Here is a 22174-nt window from a genome sequence, read left to right on the forward strand (position 1 = left end):
TAGTCTTACACAAGGGCGTCGTTAGCCTCTTTTTTTTTTTTGGGGGGGTTGTTAAAACGCTCCTGGTCTCAATTATCATTTAATTATTATTACTAATACTGCACAGGTTGGTTTTTTAAGAGCTCGTAGGTACAAATTTTTGGAACTCCGTAACTAGATCCGACCCAAAAAAAAATTAAGTTTAAATAGTAAGTGATGCAAGAAAAAGTATAAAGCATTAAAACTTGAAATCGAGTGGTTCTTCATTTAATATATATTCAACGTTTAATTTAAAGAATTAGATATAAACGGAATACAGGGAGAGAAACCCAAGTAGACATGTAGTATAGGGATGAATGGTCCTAAGGGCTGAGTATTATCATACCAAATTGAAAAATTATATCATCTTACCACGATTACTCACTCAATTAATATATAATATTATATATTAATGATTATATGTATAATGAAAAATAAAGATTGTTTCTTCAAGAAGAAAAGAGAAATGACGAAAGAGGAATCCATATATTGCTTATAATATTTTCTTACTAATTTTGTCTTCTAAAGGTTAAACATAAGGTGCATAACTTTGACTTCTTCAGAAATATACATATATTTTGATACAAGATGCAAATAAATATAATGATGATAGAATATAATAATATTATGTAGGTATAATGTGCCCCTATGGGATTAAGAAGAATAATAACGAAAAAATCCTTACTCAACTCAAGGTGACATTTGAGTTGTGTATGTTATTTCATCATGATGAAGAAATCGTCATTTTTTTCCATCAAAATTCTTTGTTTTTTCCAGCAAGACTCGAAGCATAATAAAAAGTGCCAAAAAAAAGACCTCCGAAACATTAATGATGAACTCAAATTTCAAGATTTCCTTTCTTTTCGGGGCTAGTTCAAAACAATAGACTTTAAAAAACAAAACTATTATGTACATATATATATATATTGCATTTTAAATTATTATTATTTTTCGCAAAAATAATATTAAAAAACAAAAACGGAAGATGGATATTTTCACCTATGAGATTTTAAGAGAAAATTCGGGATGTTTAACCTTTAACCACTCATACAAAAGAGTTTAAACTCTGCAATGATTCCTTTTCAATCCCATTAAGCCATCATCATTTAGTTCCATTACAACATCACATAACTAATTATAAATCTAATAGTGATTTGGCATTGTTCTTGAAAGCATGGGCCATAAATGAAAGAGAGAAAGAAGAAAAGAAAAACACTTTCCAATTATTGTAGATGTACTGATGAAGAAATATTAATTTTATATAAAACTGGGAAGTCGTTTGATGAAGAAAAATAGATGATGACGTTATTGAAGGATGTATATAGTTTTATAAATATATTATATACGTAATAGTTTCCCTAAGTTTAATACTAAATAAATTGAGGAAAAAAAAGTAAAATTGAAATACGTGAATTCCTGTGTATGCATTTTTAAAAGAAAAAGAAGAATTACATAGGATATATAATATAATATACTGTCTATAACTCTTGCATGTATGGTCTATAGTATTCCCTGCATAGGTACATAATCATAAAATATACATATTTCTAAACAGGAGAAGGGAGAAATTCAAAACAAAACCTCTCCTTCGTGAGGATTTGATATTTTTAATGCTCAACTTCCCATGCGTTTTTTTTTTTGTTCATTTTCATCTTTTTCTTAATAGCAGATTATAATAATAAACATATCCACTCATAATAAATGAGGGTCTGATGAAATGACTATGACCTTGACTATGACTTTCATTAATACTAAAATTAAAGTAAATCATAGTTTATTTACAAATTGTTATTATCTCATCTTATCTTCTTGACACGAGAGGTCACTCACTACATACTCCTCCCCTTTGTAGATTGCCCATACCCGGGGGTGAAGGAATGATCAATCACTTGCTCCTAACTCATCTTCAGTCCTTCGGATCGGAAATTTTTTAGAAAATCTTTTTAGATTCATTACATTATAAAGTAACTCATTATATTTGCGCTTCTTGAAAACTACATTACCTACAGTTCACGCAAGATTTAAAATGGTGTTTTCCTCACCTTTAATTGACGTCAATATTTACACAATTGGGGAGCAATGGTGCAAAAAGGTGCAGTGTTATTTGATGATAGTATACGTACATATATATATATTATCCTTGATATGTTTGTTGGAGATAGAGTCGAATGAATTAAGTATGTGCGTGCGTAATTAATGACGCATAACCATCCATGGAAGACGCAAATCCAGAAATTGCTCAGAAGTGTAAATAATGTATTATGGCAAAACAAAATAAAATTATTGTATCGTTTAATTAATGAAAATAATAGTAATCCAAGTGGAATTAAATGGATTGCCAAAATAAATATATATTTTATTCGAAAAGGAAATAATGGAGTGATAATTACCCACAAATATGCAAAAAAATATTAAATCTTTTTGATTTCTCAGCCGGTACGTAACGCTTTACACAATGGTATCCCCCGAAACATCAACAATTCCTAAGTATTTTCTAATCAGCTGTAGATTTTTATACTATTCCTGTTCCGTAGTTATTAGTGTATGTAAGGAACTTTGATTGATTTTACTTGAATTCGTTCTTGTTAAACTATAAACAATCTATATTTAAGACATACTCCCATACTAGAGAATAGTTGTTAAAGCTACCAACTACCTTTTTTCTTCTTCTTTTTGAAGGAAAGGTTGAGGGATCAGGGGCGTCCGCAAGATTTTTTTTTTTCAGGGAAGGAGGGGGCTTATTTTTTTCCTAAAGGAATGATCTTATTCCTCGATTAACTTTTATCGAGGAATAAATAAATAATTTTTTTTTTATTATAAGAAAATAAAATATGTTTTCTTTATCACGTTTTTTTAGAAAACAAATCCTTAAATTGATTTTTTTTGTGGGTGGCTATTTTTTCCATAAAAGGGATTTTTTTTAATTTCTCCATTTTTTTTGGGGGGGGGGGCTGCTAACGCCCTGCGGGTGCAATGGGAATTTTGTATGTGTAACAAAAGTTTCAAATTCCTTCGGTTTCGATCAAAATCGTTCTATTTAGTGTGATTTACTGTTACATGTATAATATATATGAAGAATGTTCAAATATCGATATCCCATAATAAAACTCACAAATGACATTGTTTCTAGATATCCATCTAAAAGTGTATCTGCTTTTGACTTACAAAAGGAACGAACGAAAATTAGATTTTTGGGGTGTATGAAACACATAGATAAGAAATCGTACGAGTGAAAAAAATTTCCTTACCATTGCCAGCCCTCTGCAAATTTTATTACCTATTTCGTATTCATTTATTATATCATCGCATAAGAGTCCTAAAGAAAAAGTGAAAAGACGGATGCATTTAGGCCTATTTTGTACTTAAATAGCGAGTAGAAAACATGAATTATTTAATTAAAAATACGTAAAATACTTTTATTTCTAATTAAATAACCTACTAGGTATGACTATATAACATATTTACTAATAATGGCTCAGTTATTTATTACAAATTCATACAACAATCCCTCCATTTCTCCAATTATCCTGGGGAAAACCGAGTATGTATGATATATATTTTACAACCATTCATTCTTCTATAAAAGTGAACCATTAGTCTACACAGATAATTTGGAGAGTAATTATGATTGTGGGGGCTGAGACGAAATGAAGGCCATAAATTTGAAGGTTTATGAGTATTGAATATATTTTTGTGCCAGGAGCAACAGGAGATCCCAATAATGTTCAATCCAACGTTTAATAAATTAATCAGTACATAGTACATACATTTGTATTTATTTATCCTAATCATCATTGAGAAAGTGAAGAAGAGTTCATAAGGAGAAAAAAAAATGACTTGTTCAGAAAATCAAAAGTTAGAAAATTTTTTCACTTGACTTCACATTTCCTTTTCATTAAAACATAAATGATCTTATGTGTATATGTACATACTTAGAATAAAAAAAAACAGTTATCAGCTCTAGCTTACGAAAATATCTTACGTCACTATCATCATTGTTAATGCAAGAAATACGTTATAGATAAACAAATTGTATCTTATTAAAATGAACCAGTTAGAGCCCACTCATACCATAGATATGTATGTATGATATTGAGTCTCTATTTACCTGCACCGTCTATAGTAAAATTGCTTTTGAAAACAAACAAAATAAACACACTTTAAATCTATTTTGGGGATTTTTCTTCGTGGAAATTCCTATTTTTGAGCCATATAAATCATACAGAGAAGAGAAACCGACGAGTCTTACAAAAACAAAACAAATGGAATACAAATTTGATACATAGTGAAGAGTTTTTATTAAATGTTTAACAATTATTATATGTTAAGCAAACAGAAAAAAAAATTAAAAATGTTAGTTTACTTCGGTCAAATAACAAAATAAATAAAAAAGATCGGTCTTATTGGTTCTAAGCATCAACACTATACTCCTTATAATCATAAATGAGTCAGCTCTTACTATTCATAGGAAAATAAAATATAATAAGTCCAGTATAAGTAATCTAAAAGATTTTACGACCAATGGAATCATCTCATTTTAATCAAATAAAGATCGTTTCTATGTGTATCTGTAGACTTGTGGAGTATGATAAAAAGCAGGAATGTTGGTCAAAATCAATGACAATTTTGAACGTGGTGTAGCCCAAACTTAGGAATATAATAACTTTCTGACCAAATACAAAGAGCAATATCAATTCATTCTTCAAATTAAAAAAAAACGAGATTTTTTTTCAGATTTCCGTAAAAATACAATGAGTTTAATGATTCTTGAAATCATCAAAAAAATAATAAATTTAAATAAAAATTAACTTTTTGTTGAAATTAAACGTACATTGTAATACAAATTACTTAAATACAAACATACTTTTATCAATTATAAGTTTTAAATGGTTCATAAGCTTACAAACACCATTTATGTATAATTTTTATGTTTTATATTTTCTAATATATAATAGTTTTGAATATAAATACAAAAATGTGAATTTTCTATTTTATAAAAAATTGCAAAAAAAACACTTTTTATAAAAATATTATCCATTGTATATTTATCGTTTCTTTCCTTCAAGATAATACGAAAATAAAATGGACATAAGTTATTTGAATGTTGATATCTAAAGATATAATTTGATGATACAAATTACTCGTATCTTAGTGATACAATGTAACCTTCATTTTCAAAGAACATCTATAAAAATTAAATAAAATTAAAAAAAAATTGACTGTGTGATAATATTTGAGATTTAAATACTAATTAGGGTAACAAACCATCTTATTTTTTCAGAATATATTCCCTTTTTATATCTAGTTAACCCCATTTTATATATATACATTATATTTTTTTAATTAAGTGAGTTGAAAATCGACTTTTAAATAGCAGTAAAGTAAAAAAATGAAGGCTTAAATAGTAAAAAAAAAAAAAGAATCAAAATGTATTAATATTTCATTCTTTATATTTGTTTGTCAGAATATGAATACCCACTTCCCATAAAGCCGACACTTATTGAACCATGTCTCCCCTGTTTAGGAAATCAAAACAACTTTTTACACTATACTAAATGTTGATATTTTTTACTTTGATTAAGATGTGCAAAAATAAAATACTACCCATGACGTCATCCAAAACCAACTTTTCTTCTTTCTTGGAATGGACATGTGAGACTGGACTTTGAAAAACGGGGTTGTTCGGTCCTAAATTAGAACCGATTCAACATACAATGCATAATGAAAAAGGGATGGGGTGATGTAAATACTACTCTAATTGAACTACATCTCAGTTGAAGATGATTTTTTAATACCTATTTAAATAAATATTTTATATATAATTATAATTTATCAAATGACTTAATGAAAATTCCTTCTTTTATTGATCCCTTTCCTCATCATCATCATCTTAATTTGATGGATTTATTCTAACAATAAGATGGATGTGATTGGTAAAGAGATAATGTAATATCACCCTTAGGTCCGCATTCTCATCGTCCATCACTACCGATGGTTAAAATGTCAAGAAGTAATAGCTTTAAGATTATAAAATGAAAAACGCAAGGGCGTCCGCAGGGGGTGACCTGAAGGTCAATTAAATTTTTTTCCATAAAATTTTATTTTCTAATTATTTTTTGAATATTTATGGGAAATTTTGATCTTTTTTTCAAAAGAAAATAATTTTTGGATTTTTTTTCAAAGAAATTCCAAAACCAAGCCCCCCTAAAAATAAATAAATAATAATCCTGTGGACGCCCTTTAAGCGGTTGGGATTTTCAGTGTTAATATATCTCTGTGAATGATGAATTTCCGCCTACTATTTGTGATTTTTTATAAAGTTCATAAGAAAATGATAATATATTTGTTTAAATATAATTTTACAATATTTTCTAATGCTATTTCAAATATTGAAGGAAAAATAGAAGTAATAAATTTTCTCTCTTCAATATCATATAGAAGGCAGCTGATGTCAACAAAAGTCTTAATTTAGTAGTACCATAAATCTTGCTCCCACCTTCTCCTTGCACTCTACGAAATGTCCATTCATATGCATTAGTCCACTGGAATTTCCTTTCTTGGTTTTAAATTTATTTTCAAAGAGGTGTGGAATGTCGATATAGGGAAGCCCTTTCAACCATTTTCAACTTTGCATACTCCTTTTTTAAAGTTTATATTTGATTGAAATAATATGTAATCATAAATTAATAATTAAATTTGTCACATAGCATATAGTAACGTAAATATCTTTTTAAGTTTATCAAAATGTTTACGTATATACATATACTGTATATCCCCACATAATACTTGCTGCTACATACTCAATAATGGATGAATAGGGGATTAAACCACGATGTGGGAAACCACGATATTGTACAAATAAACCATGGTGGGTAACAAAAAATCACTGAAATACTTGTGTGTACGTTACCAACATAATCTAAGATGTGCTACATATATTCTTGTTCGTTTTATATGTCCAGATGACTATATTATATATGTAAATGGGCGATTATTGGTTATGGTTGAGTTTTATGAATATTCTTACAATATATGTACATTGTACAATATTATTATGATTCATATTATGCAATTTCACTCCTCGTTGCCTCTTTTCCATATTGGCATTGCAATTGAGGGACAGAAAGTCTTTTTCCATTTTCAAGGTTGCATAATGGGAGTCCTGACAACTTGGACAAGGATGGAAAATTAGGAGGAGTTCCATCTCCAAGGGCCACACGAAGTAGCAATTAATATTTCTTCATTTTGGGGCAATCTCCTTGAAGTAAGATGCAGGGTCGTTGGGGTAATTATGAGAGTGAATTTGGCCGTGGTAAAATAGTTTTGTGATATAACTTAATAGCAAGGAAGGCAAATCAAAAGGGATTGTATTGTTCACACAACCTCACATACATAAAATCAGGTTAAGGTCAAAACATTTGATTAATAACATTGGGGAGTTAGACTCATATTATTATTATTAATATTTCTCGGACATGAAATCAGTAAAAAGAAAAAAAAAGAACCCGTTACGTCTCAAATTTTATAGTTATAAAAAAATGGAATGTACCTATATTTTATTTCATGCAAATTAACTTTACATAGGAAAGTAAATAGTTATCTTTGAAACAAGCCCACATTGATGGGCACCATCATTATAAGAAGAATGAGGATACAACAGATTTCTATGGTGGGTTTTGTAGAGCAAATTCTTTATTCTTACCTTTTAAGTAATGTATTATCAATCTATTAAATAAATATAACTAAATAAGGGTGGATGTCCAAGATTTAGTGAGACAATAAAAGCCTTGAAATAAAATATGTAAATACTTTGCGATTCAAAACCTTTGGATTTTGAAATTTGCACTAAATCGAACAATTTTTATAGCATACTTGGGTCTTTAATATGTACATATATGCCTGAGTGTTTGGGGAGCCTGACCCGCTACGAACTTCACTTATGCAGTTTTTACCTAATTATCCTAATTTCAGAATCTAAATACGCCCCCCTGATTCAAAAAACCCTGTCATAATGGATCAAAAGAAAAAAATACTTTATGTTTGCACTAAGATGAGGCCGTAAAAATATTTTTTTCACGTCAAAAAGTGGTGCTTGACTATAAAGAATTTCTCTCCCTCTTTTCCAGGCAAAACACGTTTTTTTGAAGGAGTATCAAGGATTTTTTGCCACTACGTAGCAATTTTTTTTTCGTTTTACCTTCATCCATCCTTAGGTGAATGCACTTTTCCTCCTTAGTATCAAGAATAGTCAGTACATTCATTTCATATTATATAAATTCGTAAATAAAGGTATTCCTGGTACCCATTTTCTTTTTGACGGACCCGCTTCTGCTTCAAAGCGTAGGCGCGGCGCACGGATGATTAAAAAAACTCTCAGTTATTACAATGTGAAGCATTTAGTTCGAAATTTGATGTTGATTGTGAATCATGGAGTGTGACTCTTGTGTGATTTTTTGTAATTGAAATTTAATAAGCCCACGAGTTTTTTTTTTTAAGTCAATTGGCACATTGAATAAATAAATCCAGATTCCCCCGGAGTGCGAGCACCTATTGAAGGATGGCGGACTCCAGTGATGTCCTTAACCGCTTGGACTCTCTTGTGGCTAATACTAACACTACAGGAGTAGGAGGGGGTGGCAGCTATTCAGGGATACTCAAAAGTTCCAAAGGACCTTCAAAGAATAAGCATATTCGATTTCCTGATGAAATCCAGGTGGTTATTGGATATGGAGGACTCTACGAAGAGGATGACGAGGATGAGGGAAGAGAGGAAGAAGAAGATGAGGAGGACAATAGAAGAGGGAATGGACGAAGAGGTCGTTCCAGTTCGGACCATTCGGATGATGAAGTAGATAAGGAATTTTTATCTCTCACGAGAAAAAATACGAACTTCAATTCTCATCTACAGGAAATTATTATTTGAATTATTGCATAAAATACGGCGATGCTATTTTTTTAAAAAAAAAAAGCAAAATTTAGCACAATATGCCACTTCAATTTTCTCTCTTTACCAATACCTATCATGTGTATGGAAACTTTCACGGAAATTATTCAATTTTCAATATATTTGAAATGGCGCATCCTTATTTTATGCAATAATTGAATTTTAACTATATTTACATAGAACTTAAATGGTGAGGCCAAACCTACAGCACTTCTGGGTTCTACCAAAACCAAGAATCCACCCCTTATTACAGTTCGACCTTTTTCTCATCGAGAAACGACTTCCACAATCTTAACCATAAATAAAGTTGCACCCATGATTAATGGCCAACTAGTCAAGAAGAATCTAGGCTCTGACGGAGATGAAGAGGAAACAGATAGTGAAGATCCTCAAGAAGAAGAAGACGAAGAAGTTCTTAAGCCCAAAGTGTCTTCTGCTCGACTCTCTTTTCTAAATGGAACCATTAGTTTTGAGACTAATACCAGTCCCATTCCTCCAAACATCGTGAGTGCCCCACCCGCCATCAAAGAGGAGAAAAAAGTCGACACTCCATCTCCTGCGAGATTTATTTCTACATCAGTCATTAAAAATGTGCACATCAAAACTTCCATATCTCGAAAGCCTCCGATTTTAAAGGAGAAACCTACTGTTAAAATCACAAGTCGTGCACTTCTTGAGAGAATAAAGTCCTCCGGGGATGATGACGATGATGATGATGAAGAAGACATTGATGACGATGTCATTTCTTCGTCATCTTCGGATGTGTGTTCTTATGATGTGAATAAAAAAGATGATGAGACAGAAGAACATTCCGATGAAATTGATGATAAAGACGAGGACGATGAAGATGAGGAGGATAAACCCGTTGCAGCTCCCCGAAAACTCTCTGTTCACTCAATGATTCCTTTCCATACACCACAAATCTCAATATCCTCTGAATCAAAGATTCATTTGCGTGAAAGTGAAAATAAAGTTCAGTCATCCATCAAATTGCTTAGTTATACCGAAAATATCTCTAATAGCTTCAATAACGGCTCGGGAAGCATTAGTAAAGCTCCACCTCCCATCAAACTTCCATTAGAGGCAAAATCATCCTTTGAATTAAATAGAGCCTCCATTGCGAGTGCGTTGGAATTTAATCGAATTGATAATAAATCTGTGCGAACATCCACGAAGCGCAAAGCACCTTTGGCACCCTCTACAGAGGAAATACCCATTGATATTGGAGAAAAATCCGGGGAATCAGAAAAGGAGGCTGTCGAAGAGGATTCAAAGCCAATAGGGGGAGTCAAACCGGTTGTTCATCTTCTCCCTGGAGTTGTTCCTAAACCTCCACCCCTACCCCCCGTCAACCTGTTCAAAAACATATCTCTTGCAATAACTAAAAGTAATACAATGACATCGGCGATTTCAAAACGAGTCAATATTATTGAAGCCATAAATAAGGAGTGCAGAAATAGTCCTGACTCCAATTATATAGAGAGCTCTTTTACTGCTGGTAAGCCTATCAAAATGGTTCCCCCACCAGAGCCAATTGCCTTTCTCGTAAAAGACGAGGATGAGGTACGAAAGTGGAAGGAGAAAAAACAACCCTATCCACCCTCTCCCGAAATAAGTGGAGAAATCCTTGGAAGCTCTAAAAAATCACAGCAAAACTTCCTTTCCGCTGCTGCCAACATGGTTATTAACAAGGCAGAGCAGCAACTTGGCGCTGCCATTGATGAATCTGTCAAATTGAAGAAATTTTCAGAGAAAAAATTCTCCTTCAAGAAATTTTTCCATGGGAGTTCCGCTTCCTTGAAAAAGTTTAACGGAGACTCGGACTCCTCATCAACTTCCTCGTCATCAGAGAAGTCATGCCTCGATAAGGAACATGAAAGAGAGATTCTGGAACGAGAGAACAAGCTCCAAGGAAAAGGAGGAGTAGGAGGAGGGATCCTTCGAAAAATACGACCAGAAATCATTCATCCCTGTACTTTTAGTATTGATGACGATGCAGCCCCAGCTACTAAGATTGAAGTTGTTAAAATCATTCCTGGAGAAGGAACCTCTCGTTCTGTATCCAAGCAACCCATCACCCGATCTGTGAGCTCGGATCCTCAACTCTGTCTCAAGGATCATTCTTTGAGTCTACATAAAAACAATACGGAAACAGCTTCCATTTCTAGTTCCAGCACGATCGATACAGAATATTCAAACAAGTCCGAAATAACGGTAAGCTCTATTCATTCAGTCAGTTAGTCATTCAATCGAAATTGATAGATACTAGAATAAATCTGTATTTATTCAAGTATATATCATGCAGAGTATTATGATTTATAATTACGTTTTTACTAATGATAGGACAATAATAGGCCACCAAAACATTAACCTTCATGGTATTTTCTTTCTTTTTGCATTTGAATAATTAATATTTACATAATTGAATTGAGTTCGACCTCGTAATTACTTAGAATAAATAATCATGCATATTTTGGTACACCATTTTTTCTTTTTTTTCTTCTTCTCCATTCTTTAGAATAAAACGTGACAATTTTGTGAACAAATTATACTAATCATATTATTTTACTTCCTATGTAGACCATTTTTTTGTTTGAAGTTTTAAAGTTCAAAACTTAACTTTCTATGTAACATACAATGTACATGTTCACATGTTTATAAAGGAAAGGAAAAACATGAGTAAAAAAGTCGAAAAAGAAATTTATTAAAATATATTATGTAGCCAAAAATATTGAATACATATGTTATAGTGTAGGGAGTATAAAGTATATATTATATCTATGGGGAAGATCTGTCTATTGTATGGCTATGATCGAATCTGTGATACATATTGTATATATTTGTCAAATTGTTTTCCAATACCATCTATTTTTTTCTTTATAGATTTCCTCTGCCTCAGTTTCCTTTGGGAGTGAAACAGAGTCGAACAATGCAACCCCTTCTACAGATTTTGCTTCTTCATCGCCATTATCAACGACCTCAAGTAACTGCAAAGGCAAGGAAAAACCCGCTCCTCCCCCAAGACGTCATTCGTTGGAGAATTTTGTGGAACCGAATCCTTTGAGGAGTAGTCGTAAGTACATTTTTACATAAATACTCAAAAGGTCAATATTTGATCATCACTTCAAATGTCAATTTAGAAAGTTTTTTTTGTTTTGTCCTTTCATTTTTGGGGGAAGAAGTTATTTCGTAATTTAATTTAAGATATTATTCAAATATTTCTTATCTCTTGCTCTGAAGGAGAAGTGGGGAAACACAACAAGACATTTCGAAAGTTTTTTTTTTTTTTTTTTTTTTGAAGAGGTACTCATTAGAGGGGAGGATTTTTTGATAATAAATCATCTAATGAAAATTTAATATATGATTCCTTTCGTAATCAAAAATGAAGAAGTCTTCCTCCTCTTATGAGGGAGGAAGGCCACGATAATTAGTCCCCTCTTGACATTTTATTTACTACTTTTTTAACTAGATGCTATATACATATTTTCTTCTTGGCTAGGACTCGGGCTTGATAAAGTACAAGAAGAAATAGTGAATATGAATGAGCCATTGAAAAGGGTAAAGTGACACCAACAATTAGACCACCATTCCTTTATTTCTCTTTTTTCTTTTCTTTTTTGCATACGGAATAGAGTGATGAGGACTTTAGAAATTCCCTGTTGATTATACCCCAGGATGAGAGTGAAAATTCTACACCTTCCTATTTTGAAAAAAACTACAAGGCCATGATTGAAATGAATAACGAAGCTCTCAGGATTTTATATGAAAAGGTAAACCATTGTGAATATTGTATGCAACACAAGTAACATACTATGATGTTTGTGTCTGATTACAGTTCAGCAAAACTACTCCGGAACCGGAACTTGTTTTTAAGCTGAACGAATCCCATCTTCGCTTATCTGATTTTGACGTGTCCAAATCCAGTCGACTAACAACGAAGATCGGAAGTTTTTATGAGGCCTCATGGGACGGCATTCAACTCACACTTTTACTCTCCCACTTCACAGACCTTTCCCTTAAAAACAGAATACCCTCTCTTCCTGCACCCCTCACATCCTTCAAGGAAGATGACGTTCCTAATTACTTCACCATCTTTCCCAGCAATTCTGACAAACCAGGTAGCTCATGCCAATCAATGTCTCTTTCTGTGTTACCATAGGATGAATTTTCCTTTCTTTTTTTCAGTGGAAGTATACATTTATTCCCCTCTCAAGCTCGAGTCCCTCGAATCCTTTTTTTCGTACATAGACAATTCAAACTGTTCCGAAAGCGCCAAAAAATTCTTCATACTGCAACTACTCTCCGCTCTGGAGCAACATCCAAGGGAAACAGACACTCTGTGCTATTTCATGTGCCGAAAACTCCATGAATCCGGACTCTTCTCATATAAACTCATCTCTGTGTTTGTGGAGCCACATCCAGAGGAACCTTCATACTCTTCCTTTTCTCTCTATCACCTTCTTCATTCCATCCTTAATCACTTTGACGTTCCAGAGGGCTCTCCACCCAGCCTGCTTGGAAAGAGGAAAAGGGAAATTGAACAAACATTATTTGCGGAGGGATCTGCACTCCATCTTCAAAAAGCTGAAGCTCTAACTAAATTAGTCTCGAAATCAACTCCTTCCTTATCCGTAGTGGAGGAATATCAACTAAAATATTTATTAAGTCAGGAAACGGACATTATCGGGGATCGGGAATATAGGAAGAGTTGTAATAGCATTAGTAGTGCTATCGCCATTGCTGGTGGTACCTGTCACAGTAGTAATAATGAAATTACATACGTCTACAACGTTTGAGCATTACATCAATTCAATTCAATAATAATACGAGCGTCAATTATATATTTATTCTTATTAAATGTTATTAGAAATATGTATTTTTCGATTTTTATGATTACATACATACTTAAATATATTCAGTCATTTATAACAATTATAATATACTACTACACATTGAAGACGCAAATAGTCGACATGGTTCCTAGTGAGATATCAAATTTCTTCCTTATGATTATACATATAAGTATACTTAACTCTTTCTTTCCCAGGGTTAGATTGATAAATATTTAATCGTTGCTTGGCGTTGTTGTTATCTACATACATATCATTATTATATCAGTGGCTCGTCATGGAACGATGGCATTCCAAGTCACCATCATGTAATGAGATCCAAAAACATTCTTCTGATAGGTGAGAAGGGGAATGAGGGAAACAAACAAACATACTAAATATCCTTAGTTGGAAACTGATATGTGTTTAATAAGAATAAGGAATACTCACATATGAAGGACAATTCAGGGTTTATATTCATTAACAAAACACAGCCATAGTCATATATTTAAAGAAGGAGTACTCGAAATTATAGGAGAGGATTAGATTTTCTGATTATTTTGAGACACCGCCGCCAGAATATATTTTAAGGATGGGGAGCCAAATTATCATTACTGCATATTTTTTTCAAAAAATTATAAATCCAAGATTTTTCTGTGGTGGTTTTCTTTTGGACGATTTTGACTGATTTTGTAAAAAAAATATATAGTTATTTATTTTAGAAGAAACAAAAAAAATGAATGAATAACCTTTTAATTGATAAAAAATAATAATAATAATAATAACATTTTGACATAATTTTTTTTTAGGGGAGGGGGGAATGGGTTAAGGCGCCACTGACTTGAGATGACCTTTTTATTTCATTATTCTTGACATGTTTGATCGAAATTTTTTGTAAATAAGCCCATAATTTTAAAGTATTTTTTTTTTCCGATTACAATAGTTGCTCAAATATTTATATGTTTAATTAAATTAAGGGGGGAATTGCTCCATATGTCTCCTATACCATGATTATACTCCTCCTCTGTTGTCATCTGTCTAGGAAGCAAATTCATAAATAAACGATTATTAAGCACAATAACCTAAAATGTGAAATAAGGAATACAATTCTAATGAATGTATATATTTCTATTCAGGGCTGGCCTTAAACCACACTTCCAATTAGTTTGAGTATTAAAAAAAATAGACATTTTCCAAAAATGTCATTTGAGAAAATGAGTAAATGTCCTTCTACAGAAAAGATAATTTTAAAAATAGAAAGGAATATTCTTTTCTAAAAAAACGTCATTAAATGAAATGAAACAAGTATACAATTTATTAAAAAAAGGCCGCAAGATGAATTGATCTCTCGCTAAGAAATATCAATTGAAAACTTTTTTTAACAATTTACTTTTTTCATTGCTTTCCCCTACTTTAGATCCTTATAAAACCACAGCCCAAAGTATACCATTTTTTGGTATTAGAGAGGGTTCCTTGCATGTATTGGCGTTGGTTTTTAACTATTTCACACTATCCCCCCGGGCCAATCCGAGGGCGGAGGGTATTCAACAATACTTTAAGAATCCCTATTCTATTTATTTCCTCCTCCTCCCCCTTACCAATCCTCTCGATCCATTTCTTAGAAGATTGGATTAAATTTAAAAATTGCAAAAAAAGTGTATTGCAATAATATTACTCACACTTAAAGGTGGGATGGAACAAACAAATATGTTTAGATATTTGTCATAAATAATATATTAAGCGAATTTGAAATGTGTTATTATTCATCATGAAGTTGAAACAAAATACGGGAAAATTTCTACCGGGCAATTTTCATCCATGGCAATCTTCAACGTCAATTTTACGCTGGGCATTTTGTTGTATGTGTATCTTACATACTATTAAAATAATTTATGTGTGTTATAGAAAAACCCATTTATCTCAAAAACAAAGACTTTAGACATTTAAAATAAAAGTTGATCAAAATTTTGAGTTACGTACGTAATGCTATGTTTAATTCTAAGCCGACCAGATTCCTTGGGTCTGGAGAACAAGTTTGATTTTCTGATAATAAGTTGATTTTTTTCATAAAACAAGATTGATTCCCCGTGTCTAAGTCTTTTTTTTTTTTTTTAAGTTATGAGATGTCAATATGACAATGTACCAAAAATTTAAAAATCAAAAAAACGAATTATTGTACTAAAAGAAAATAGCCAAATAAATCACAGGGTCAAACATTTGAAAAATTTATTTTATATTTACCAAAATCCGTATTTCACACGGCAAATTATATGTTGCATTTTCAAAAGTGTCAAAAGGGGGTTCAGGTTTGATTACATTTAAGTTTAAGTTTAGAATTTTAACATAAATAAGCTAAATATAAAATACCTTTTTTAATTTTTTCATTGACTATCTTTAAGATAACGTGTTCCTGCTAGTTTGTTTAAATATATATTATAAAAAATACATCAACAGAAATTGGGAATTTATATATTTTTTAAAATATGAATAAACATTATAGTTTAAAATTTGACTCGAAAGACAGAGACACCTTTAGATTACCAAGGTACCCGAAATATCTATACAATTATTAATTTTGAAGAAAAAGAAACAAGACATCAATTATTAAAAAAAACCGAAGTTCTAAAAGTTTATCTATCTATAAAATGAATTTACTGTTATAAAAAAAGTCCAAAGTTCTAATTTTTTCTACAAAAATGTAACATTTGATTTTTTTCCCCAAAAAAACTTATCTTTTTAGAAAAGATATGGATTTTTGAATTTTTTTTTGGAAAAAATTTAATTTTTTATGAATAGCCAAGGATTTTTGAATTTTTTTTGGAAAAAATTTTAATTTTTGGATTTCATTTCAAAAAAAATTCCAAAAACCAAGCCCCCTTCCAAAATATGATACTGCGGACACTGAAGCTTAAAATGCTTTGTTATGGTAAGGGTAAAAAAAAGGTTAAGAATCTATTGGATGTCAAAATGGGAAAAATACATATGAGATCTTACTGTCTATAAAAAATGTATTGCTCAATTGCCAAATTTTATTATTTACATATACGACCTAAAATGTATTAAAATATTTGTCTTTAACTACACTATTTTTCTCTCTAATTCGATCAACAAAAAAATCCAGCAACTTTTAGGGATTTTCAATACATATTATGTATACAATTTATAACGTCAGTTAAAACGCTCTATTTTGATAGATATTGAACACTTTTTACGATGTAATTTATAATTTTCGTTAATTTTTTTCCTTACAATAATACCTAGCAATATTTTATGAAAAACAACAATGTCCAAATTAGCATACTTAATTATGTGATCATTGGTCACTTCACCACAAAGGGAATAATGTTTCTCACGCAACATCTTCCGGGTTTTTTTTTAAAGGGAGATAAATATTTAAATGTACTATTATCTTAGCTATTTAAATATTACATTAACTATGATCAAATAGCTAAAAAGACCCGTACAGCTCCTAGAGTCATTCCAACTGTAAAAAGAAAATAAGTCTGTAGGTAATAATATAACATAAACAACATATGTTCGGTTTGTTCAATAAACAAGAGGAGGGGGGGGGGTAATAAAAAAAATAAGAATTTCGCGCTGATCTATTTTTTATAAGAATCTGTTTTGTTCCTTTTCCTTCTTAATAACCGCAAAAGAACGTGTGTATCGGGAAGCTCACGTAGGAATCATTTCATGGCAAGACATTTTCTTTTTTATTAAGTCATGTTGCTCTATATCTAATTATTATATATTTAATCACTTATGAAAATTGTCAACTGTCATTTCACTTCCCTTCTTCTTCTCTTTTTTCCCATCCCTTTTCTTTTCTTTTTGTTATCCGGCCGTTCATTCTTCACCTTTTTTTTCATGTATGAAATTGAAATTGTCTCAAAGCAAATCCCTTCTCTCTATATATATAATTTATGGTGACCCTCTTTTTAAATTTTTATTATTTTTAGAAATCTTCAGGAATTAAAGCATAATAAAATAAAACAAAAGCATTTTTAGGAATTTGTGGGTTTAAAACGAAAAATGGCCATGTGCTTAAAGAAAGTGATGATTATTCCCTTGGTTAGGAATTTCTTGACCATAGCTACAATAAATTGTTTCCATTTTATTTTGCATACTTAAAAAGGAAAATCGCAAATGTCTCCTCTTTGGGTAATAAATTAAAATCTATATCCATACATATTATGTATGTAATGCGTCAACATAATAGCAATCTTAAAAAATAAATTATTTTTTTCCCCTCTATAATTGGCTTTATATTAAAATCCTTGGACGGTTAATTTATCTAGAAATATTCTCTAGAGAAGTGGTGCTTAACCTGTGGAGAATTTTCCACTGGTGGGGAATTACGGAGTTGCCAAATGGGGAATTACGAGTCGGACAAAATAACCACTGCTTCAAAATTTCACTAATTTATATTTCAACCAAATTTCAATCCACAACAATTTAGAGACTGTTTTAATGATAAACAATACCAATATATGAGGTATTGTAAGTCATGTTTGAGTAAAAGTGACAACACTGCTGGGTTAGAAATGTCAACAGCGGCTACCTACAAACTCACTCCTGTCGCGGTATAACAAGTTTCATACGTGTGGTTATTTTATTTAGGGTGTGCATTATGTTGATATTATATGTTAGGGGTTAAGATTTGTCAATTTACCGGAAAAGTGAGGCAAGCTCGAGACTGGCCGCAGTGCACTGCTTTTATAACGTTGCCGTGAATTATCAAGACTACTGGGGGCGTCAGCATATTTCTCAAGAACAAAGTCATCATCAAAATCGAAATAAATTGAGAAAAAAGCATAATGAATCTTTTCAAATGTATTTTATTTCTATGTGATAGCTGTTGGTAAAAGTATTTATATGTATACAAAAATTAAGTTCCGTAAAATGGCACAAAAACAGAAAAGCGTATATTTACTTACACTAAACACTGTATGGGTTCCAATTTGTCAAGGATCTATACTGTGGTGGGAAATGGAGTGGGGAAAAAGTGGGGAATTGAAGAAAACAGTTTAAGAACCACTGTTTTAGAGTATTGGTCGACAACACCCGGTCCGTGAGAAGTTTTTATCTTATCCATCCAGAAAATTATTATTTATACCTAGGCCAAAAGCTTAAAGACTATATTTGTTTCACAAGACTTTATAACACATGCCTGATATGTCCCGGACTTAACAAAGAAAACAAGTTTTTTTTCGTTCCAAAAAGGCTTTTTTTAAATTATTATCATTTTTTTATTTTATTAGTTCTTTTTTATGCACTTTATGGAGCAGAGTTTCCATAACAATTTTCAAGCCATCGCTTAGCTTGAACGGTGTTTTTTCCTCATTAAGAAACAGTGTAAAATTAGAACACAAAATTGTTAGTGATTAATTGTTTTGGAAATAACAAAGGTAGCGTCACACACAAGCTAAAGCACAGTTATTTATGAAATTTCGACAGCAGTCTTTTGAAGGTTGGTAGTCACTCAAATTGAGAGGATTTAAAAATAATTACGTCGTCTATTTGTGAAGTCCGGGACTTTTCAGCACATATGTCATATGACTCCGTTTCACATAGACTATATACAATTTCCCCCCTCGATTGTAATCGGGAACCTTTAATTGTAAGTGCAATTTGCAATCATAATAATGTATTAATATAAGCAGAAGACAATTAATGAATTGAAGAACACAAATTCTTTATTTAATTCCTCATAGTTTTTGTCGTTTGGGTTGATGGACTAGAAGTTCAACAACATAACAAACCAAAGAAGACTATCTCATAATATAAGTGTGGGAGATGAAAAATATCGATAAGTAGGGCTAGTTGGCTCTCAGAATAAGTTGAAGAGTTCCAACTTATTCTATGACTTATTTTCTGAATTTACAACTTCGGAGTAAATTTATCCATACTCTTTAATTTTTTTCTGAAATTTTAATGTTACCTTGAATTCTTTATTTTTTTCTCTTTCATTCTAAGTATAATTAAAAAGTTTTATATTATATATCAGCTATTAATTTTATAGTTTTTCAGTGAAAGAAAGTGCTGAAATAGGGCCGAATAACGATTTTAACTCGATATCGTAGAAAATTTGTCAGAATCAATTACTATATTAGGTGTAAAATAACTGACTGCAGTTATATATTGATTAATTAAACAAATTTGCACTTTTGGGTATTTATAATAACATCACTCTTGATTCCTTTAATATAAAAGGATGTTCCATTAAGAGAATTGGGGCGTTTCATTATGTGACCATGAGATACAATTTGAGTATTCAGTTAGTTGAAGTAAAACAGATGTCTTTTGCAAAAAAAAAATCTTGCTAATTGTCGTGAAAAAGTCTTCAAAGGAAACATTGGTTCATCTTAAGAGCCATCTAGTGAGATAAATATAATTTATCTATGAAAACCGGATGCACTGTATATAGTGATCCCTGATTCAAATACCACCAATACACTATAAAGAAAATAAAAAGAGTATAATATATATACAAGGATCACTGAATAAAATGAAAGAAATTTCTCAGGCGTTTTGTTCAACTCATAATAAAAAAGAAAGGAAAAGCGGGAAGTACTTGATATGAAATTTAAAAAAATTGAATGTGACTTTAAAGTAGGATTAGCAACGAGCTAAAACTCTCTGGCCCATCAAATCATTTTTTTTCTCAAGCTGTTATTTTTATAATCTCGAAGAGAACCATAAATGAATTACTTTTTTCTAGTAATTTGTTAAATGCACTACTAAATATATTTTCCCTCCAGTGATTTCAGACTTACGTTGGTAACATTCAAACGGACAGAATGCCTCACTCTATAAAGGTCAAACCTTACAAAATTGAGATCTCATCCATTTGAAAACTATCTGAGCAGTCTTTGTTTTCTGAAATTAGTACTCCAAAACGAAAAATATCACAATGTTTATTTTTATTGATGAAGATTATATCAAATTTGAATTAATTAGGTTTTTTTAAAATTTCATAACTGAAAATTTTATGGTATCAAATTTAATTAATTATCAAGCTATGCTTTAGTTTCAATGTACTTTTAATAAAAAGTGTAATTAAAAACTAGCTTGAAAAAATATTATGTACTTTTTAACTATTCCTTTTGAAATTTACAAATTTTGTTTCACTTTTTTAGTTATTGTGCTGTAGCTACTAAATTGAAAAAAGTTATTAATAGCTACTGTAATATTAAAAACTATAACTTTTTATTTTCCCCTTATTTCCATATTAAATGAATGGTAATTTATATTTTATATCGATCCTAAAATTTTTAGTATCCATAGTTTGAAGTCAAAAAGTTACTGTGTGGCACGTTGGTTTTGTTGTGTACACATTCAATAGATGTGGAAACTCATCGAAACAAATTGAATTCTATATTGGATTAAAAAAAATGTTTTTGCACAATCTTTGGAATTGATCCACGTCCCCTACGGAACTCCCTTCACACCTCAAGAAGCTCAGCCTTATACCATGGATTTGAAATCTTTATGTATAAATCAATGTTTGACCTTGCTTGTCCTTTTGCCATGGATACAAAGTACAAAACACCCACCGTTGTAATAATTTTTTTGAACAAATAGGGTCAATGGCCCCCTTAAGTTGATACATCATAATTGAAAAATATATTCCTTAATATTTACTATGTATACAGCCCAGGGATACCTAAATATAAATGAATCATTAAAAATTGTCTTCATATTTTCATTATGCAGTTCAAATTATTATTCCATTAGTAATATAATTAATCAATTCAATAAGTAATTTGAATTGTCCCATGGACTAGGTATATCAAACCTAGAAAAATACATCTTTTACTTATCTTTGTTTGCCTCATAGAGTGGTCATCAGAGCTGGAATAATAATTGAACCCTCTCTACAAAATCCTTTCAGTTGACTCCTCTTGAAAGGTCTTGTGTACCTATACAATACATAGGTATAGGTAGACTCTTATATGCCCTTCTTCACTTAATTGTAGTTCGATTAGAAGAATGAAATTTGCCGCTCATTCTTTAGAGACTCAAAATGTTTTTAAGCTTGAACTATTTCTTATTGTTCTTTTTATAAGGGAAATTCAACAAATATTTACATTTTTGAGATATTTTTTGTGTTGAAAATAATTTGTTTGTTACATTTTCATAATTATCTATTAGCTCCAAACATGGGGGCGGGAGGAATCAAGAGTGTTTCTACCTATTGATTCAACCACAATCCATAAGGTGTAAAAAAGAAAACTAATATATTCACTAGTATTTGAATCCTTGATGAAATGAACTCATTTTAATCAATTTAGTTAGATAATAATTATCTCTAATTCAATATTCGAATTAATACCCATGGGGTTTCCTCCTCCCTAAAAAACATTAATGCAATGAAAAAGCA

General features: G+C 31.1%; 1 protein-coding gene and 1 long non-coding RNA gene across 3 annotated transcripts; one reads left to right on the plus strand and one right to left on the minus strand.

Moving 5' to 3' along the window:
* The first annotated feature begins 8416 nt into the window (after positions 1-8416).
* LOC121114675 (uncharacterized) lies at positions 8417-13894 on the plus strand. Of its 2 annotated transcripts, none has more exons than XM_071887175.1 (6): positions 8417-11176; positions 11846-12035; positions 12432-12520; positions 12595-12732; positions 12798-13080; positions 13148-13894. In XM_071887175.1, exons 1-6 carry the CDS (start codon positions 9278-9280, stop codon positions 13756-13758), a joined length of 3210 nt encoding a protein of 1069 aa, XP_071743276.1. In that variant the 5' UTR covers positions 8417-9277; the 3' UTR covers positions 13759-13894. The 2 variants fall into 2 exon arrangements, with proteins under 2 accessions (XP_071743276.1, XP_071743277.1); XM_071887176.1 differs by having other exon boundaries at positions 12462-12520.
* LOC121114676 (uncharacterized) lies at positions 13797-14475 on the minus strand. Its single transcript, XR_005863315.2, has 2 exons — positions 14242-14475; positions 13797-14185 (listed from the first exon to the last, which is right to left on the minus strand). It is a non-coding gene; the product is annotated as an uncharacterized lncRNA (long non-coding RNA).
* Positions 14476-22174: the final 7699 nt, after the last annotated feature.

Source organism: Lepeophtheirus salmonis, chromosome 3 (assembly GCF_016086655.4).
Source record: "Lepeophtheirus salmonis chromosome 3, UVic_Lsal_1.4, whole genome shotgun sequence".
Classification (NCBI taxonomy): Eukaryota; Metazoa; Arthropoda; class Copepoda; order Siphonostomatoida; family Caligidae; genus Lepeophtheirus; species Lepeophtheirus salmonis.

What these genes read in the sequence shown, in the direction of transcription:
- LOC121114675 (XM_071887175.1), top strand. Translation starts at nt 9,278, where the DNA reads ATGATTAATGGCCAACTAGTCAAGAAGAATCTAGGCTCTGACGGAGAT. An exon ending in CAAACAAGTCCGAAATAACG is followed by an intron (nt 11,177 to 11,845) that starts GTAAGCTCTATT and finishes TTTTCTTTATAG; the next exon opens with ATTTCCTCTGCCTCAGTTTC. An exon ending in CAGCAATTCTGACAAACCAG is followed by an intron (nt 13,081 to 13,147) that starts GTAGCTCATGCC and finishes TCTTTTTTTCAG; the next exon opens with TGGAAGTATACATTTATTCC.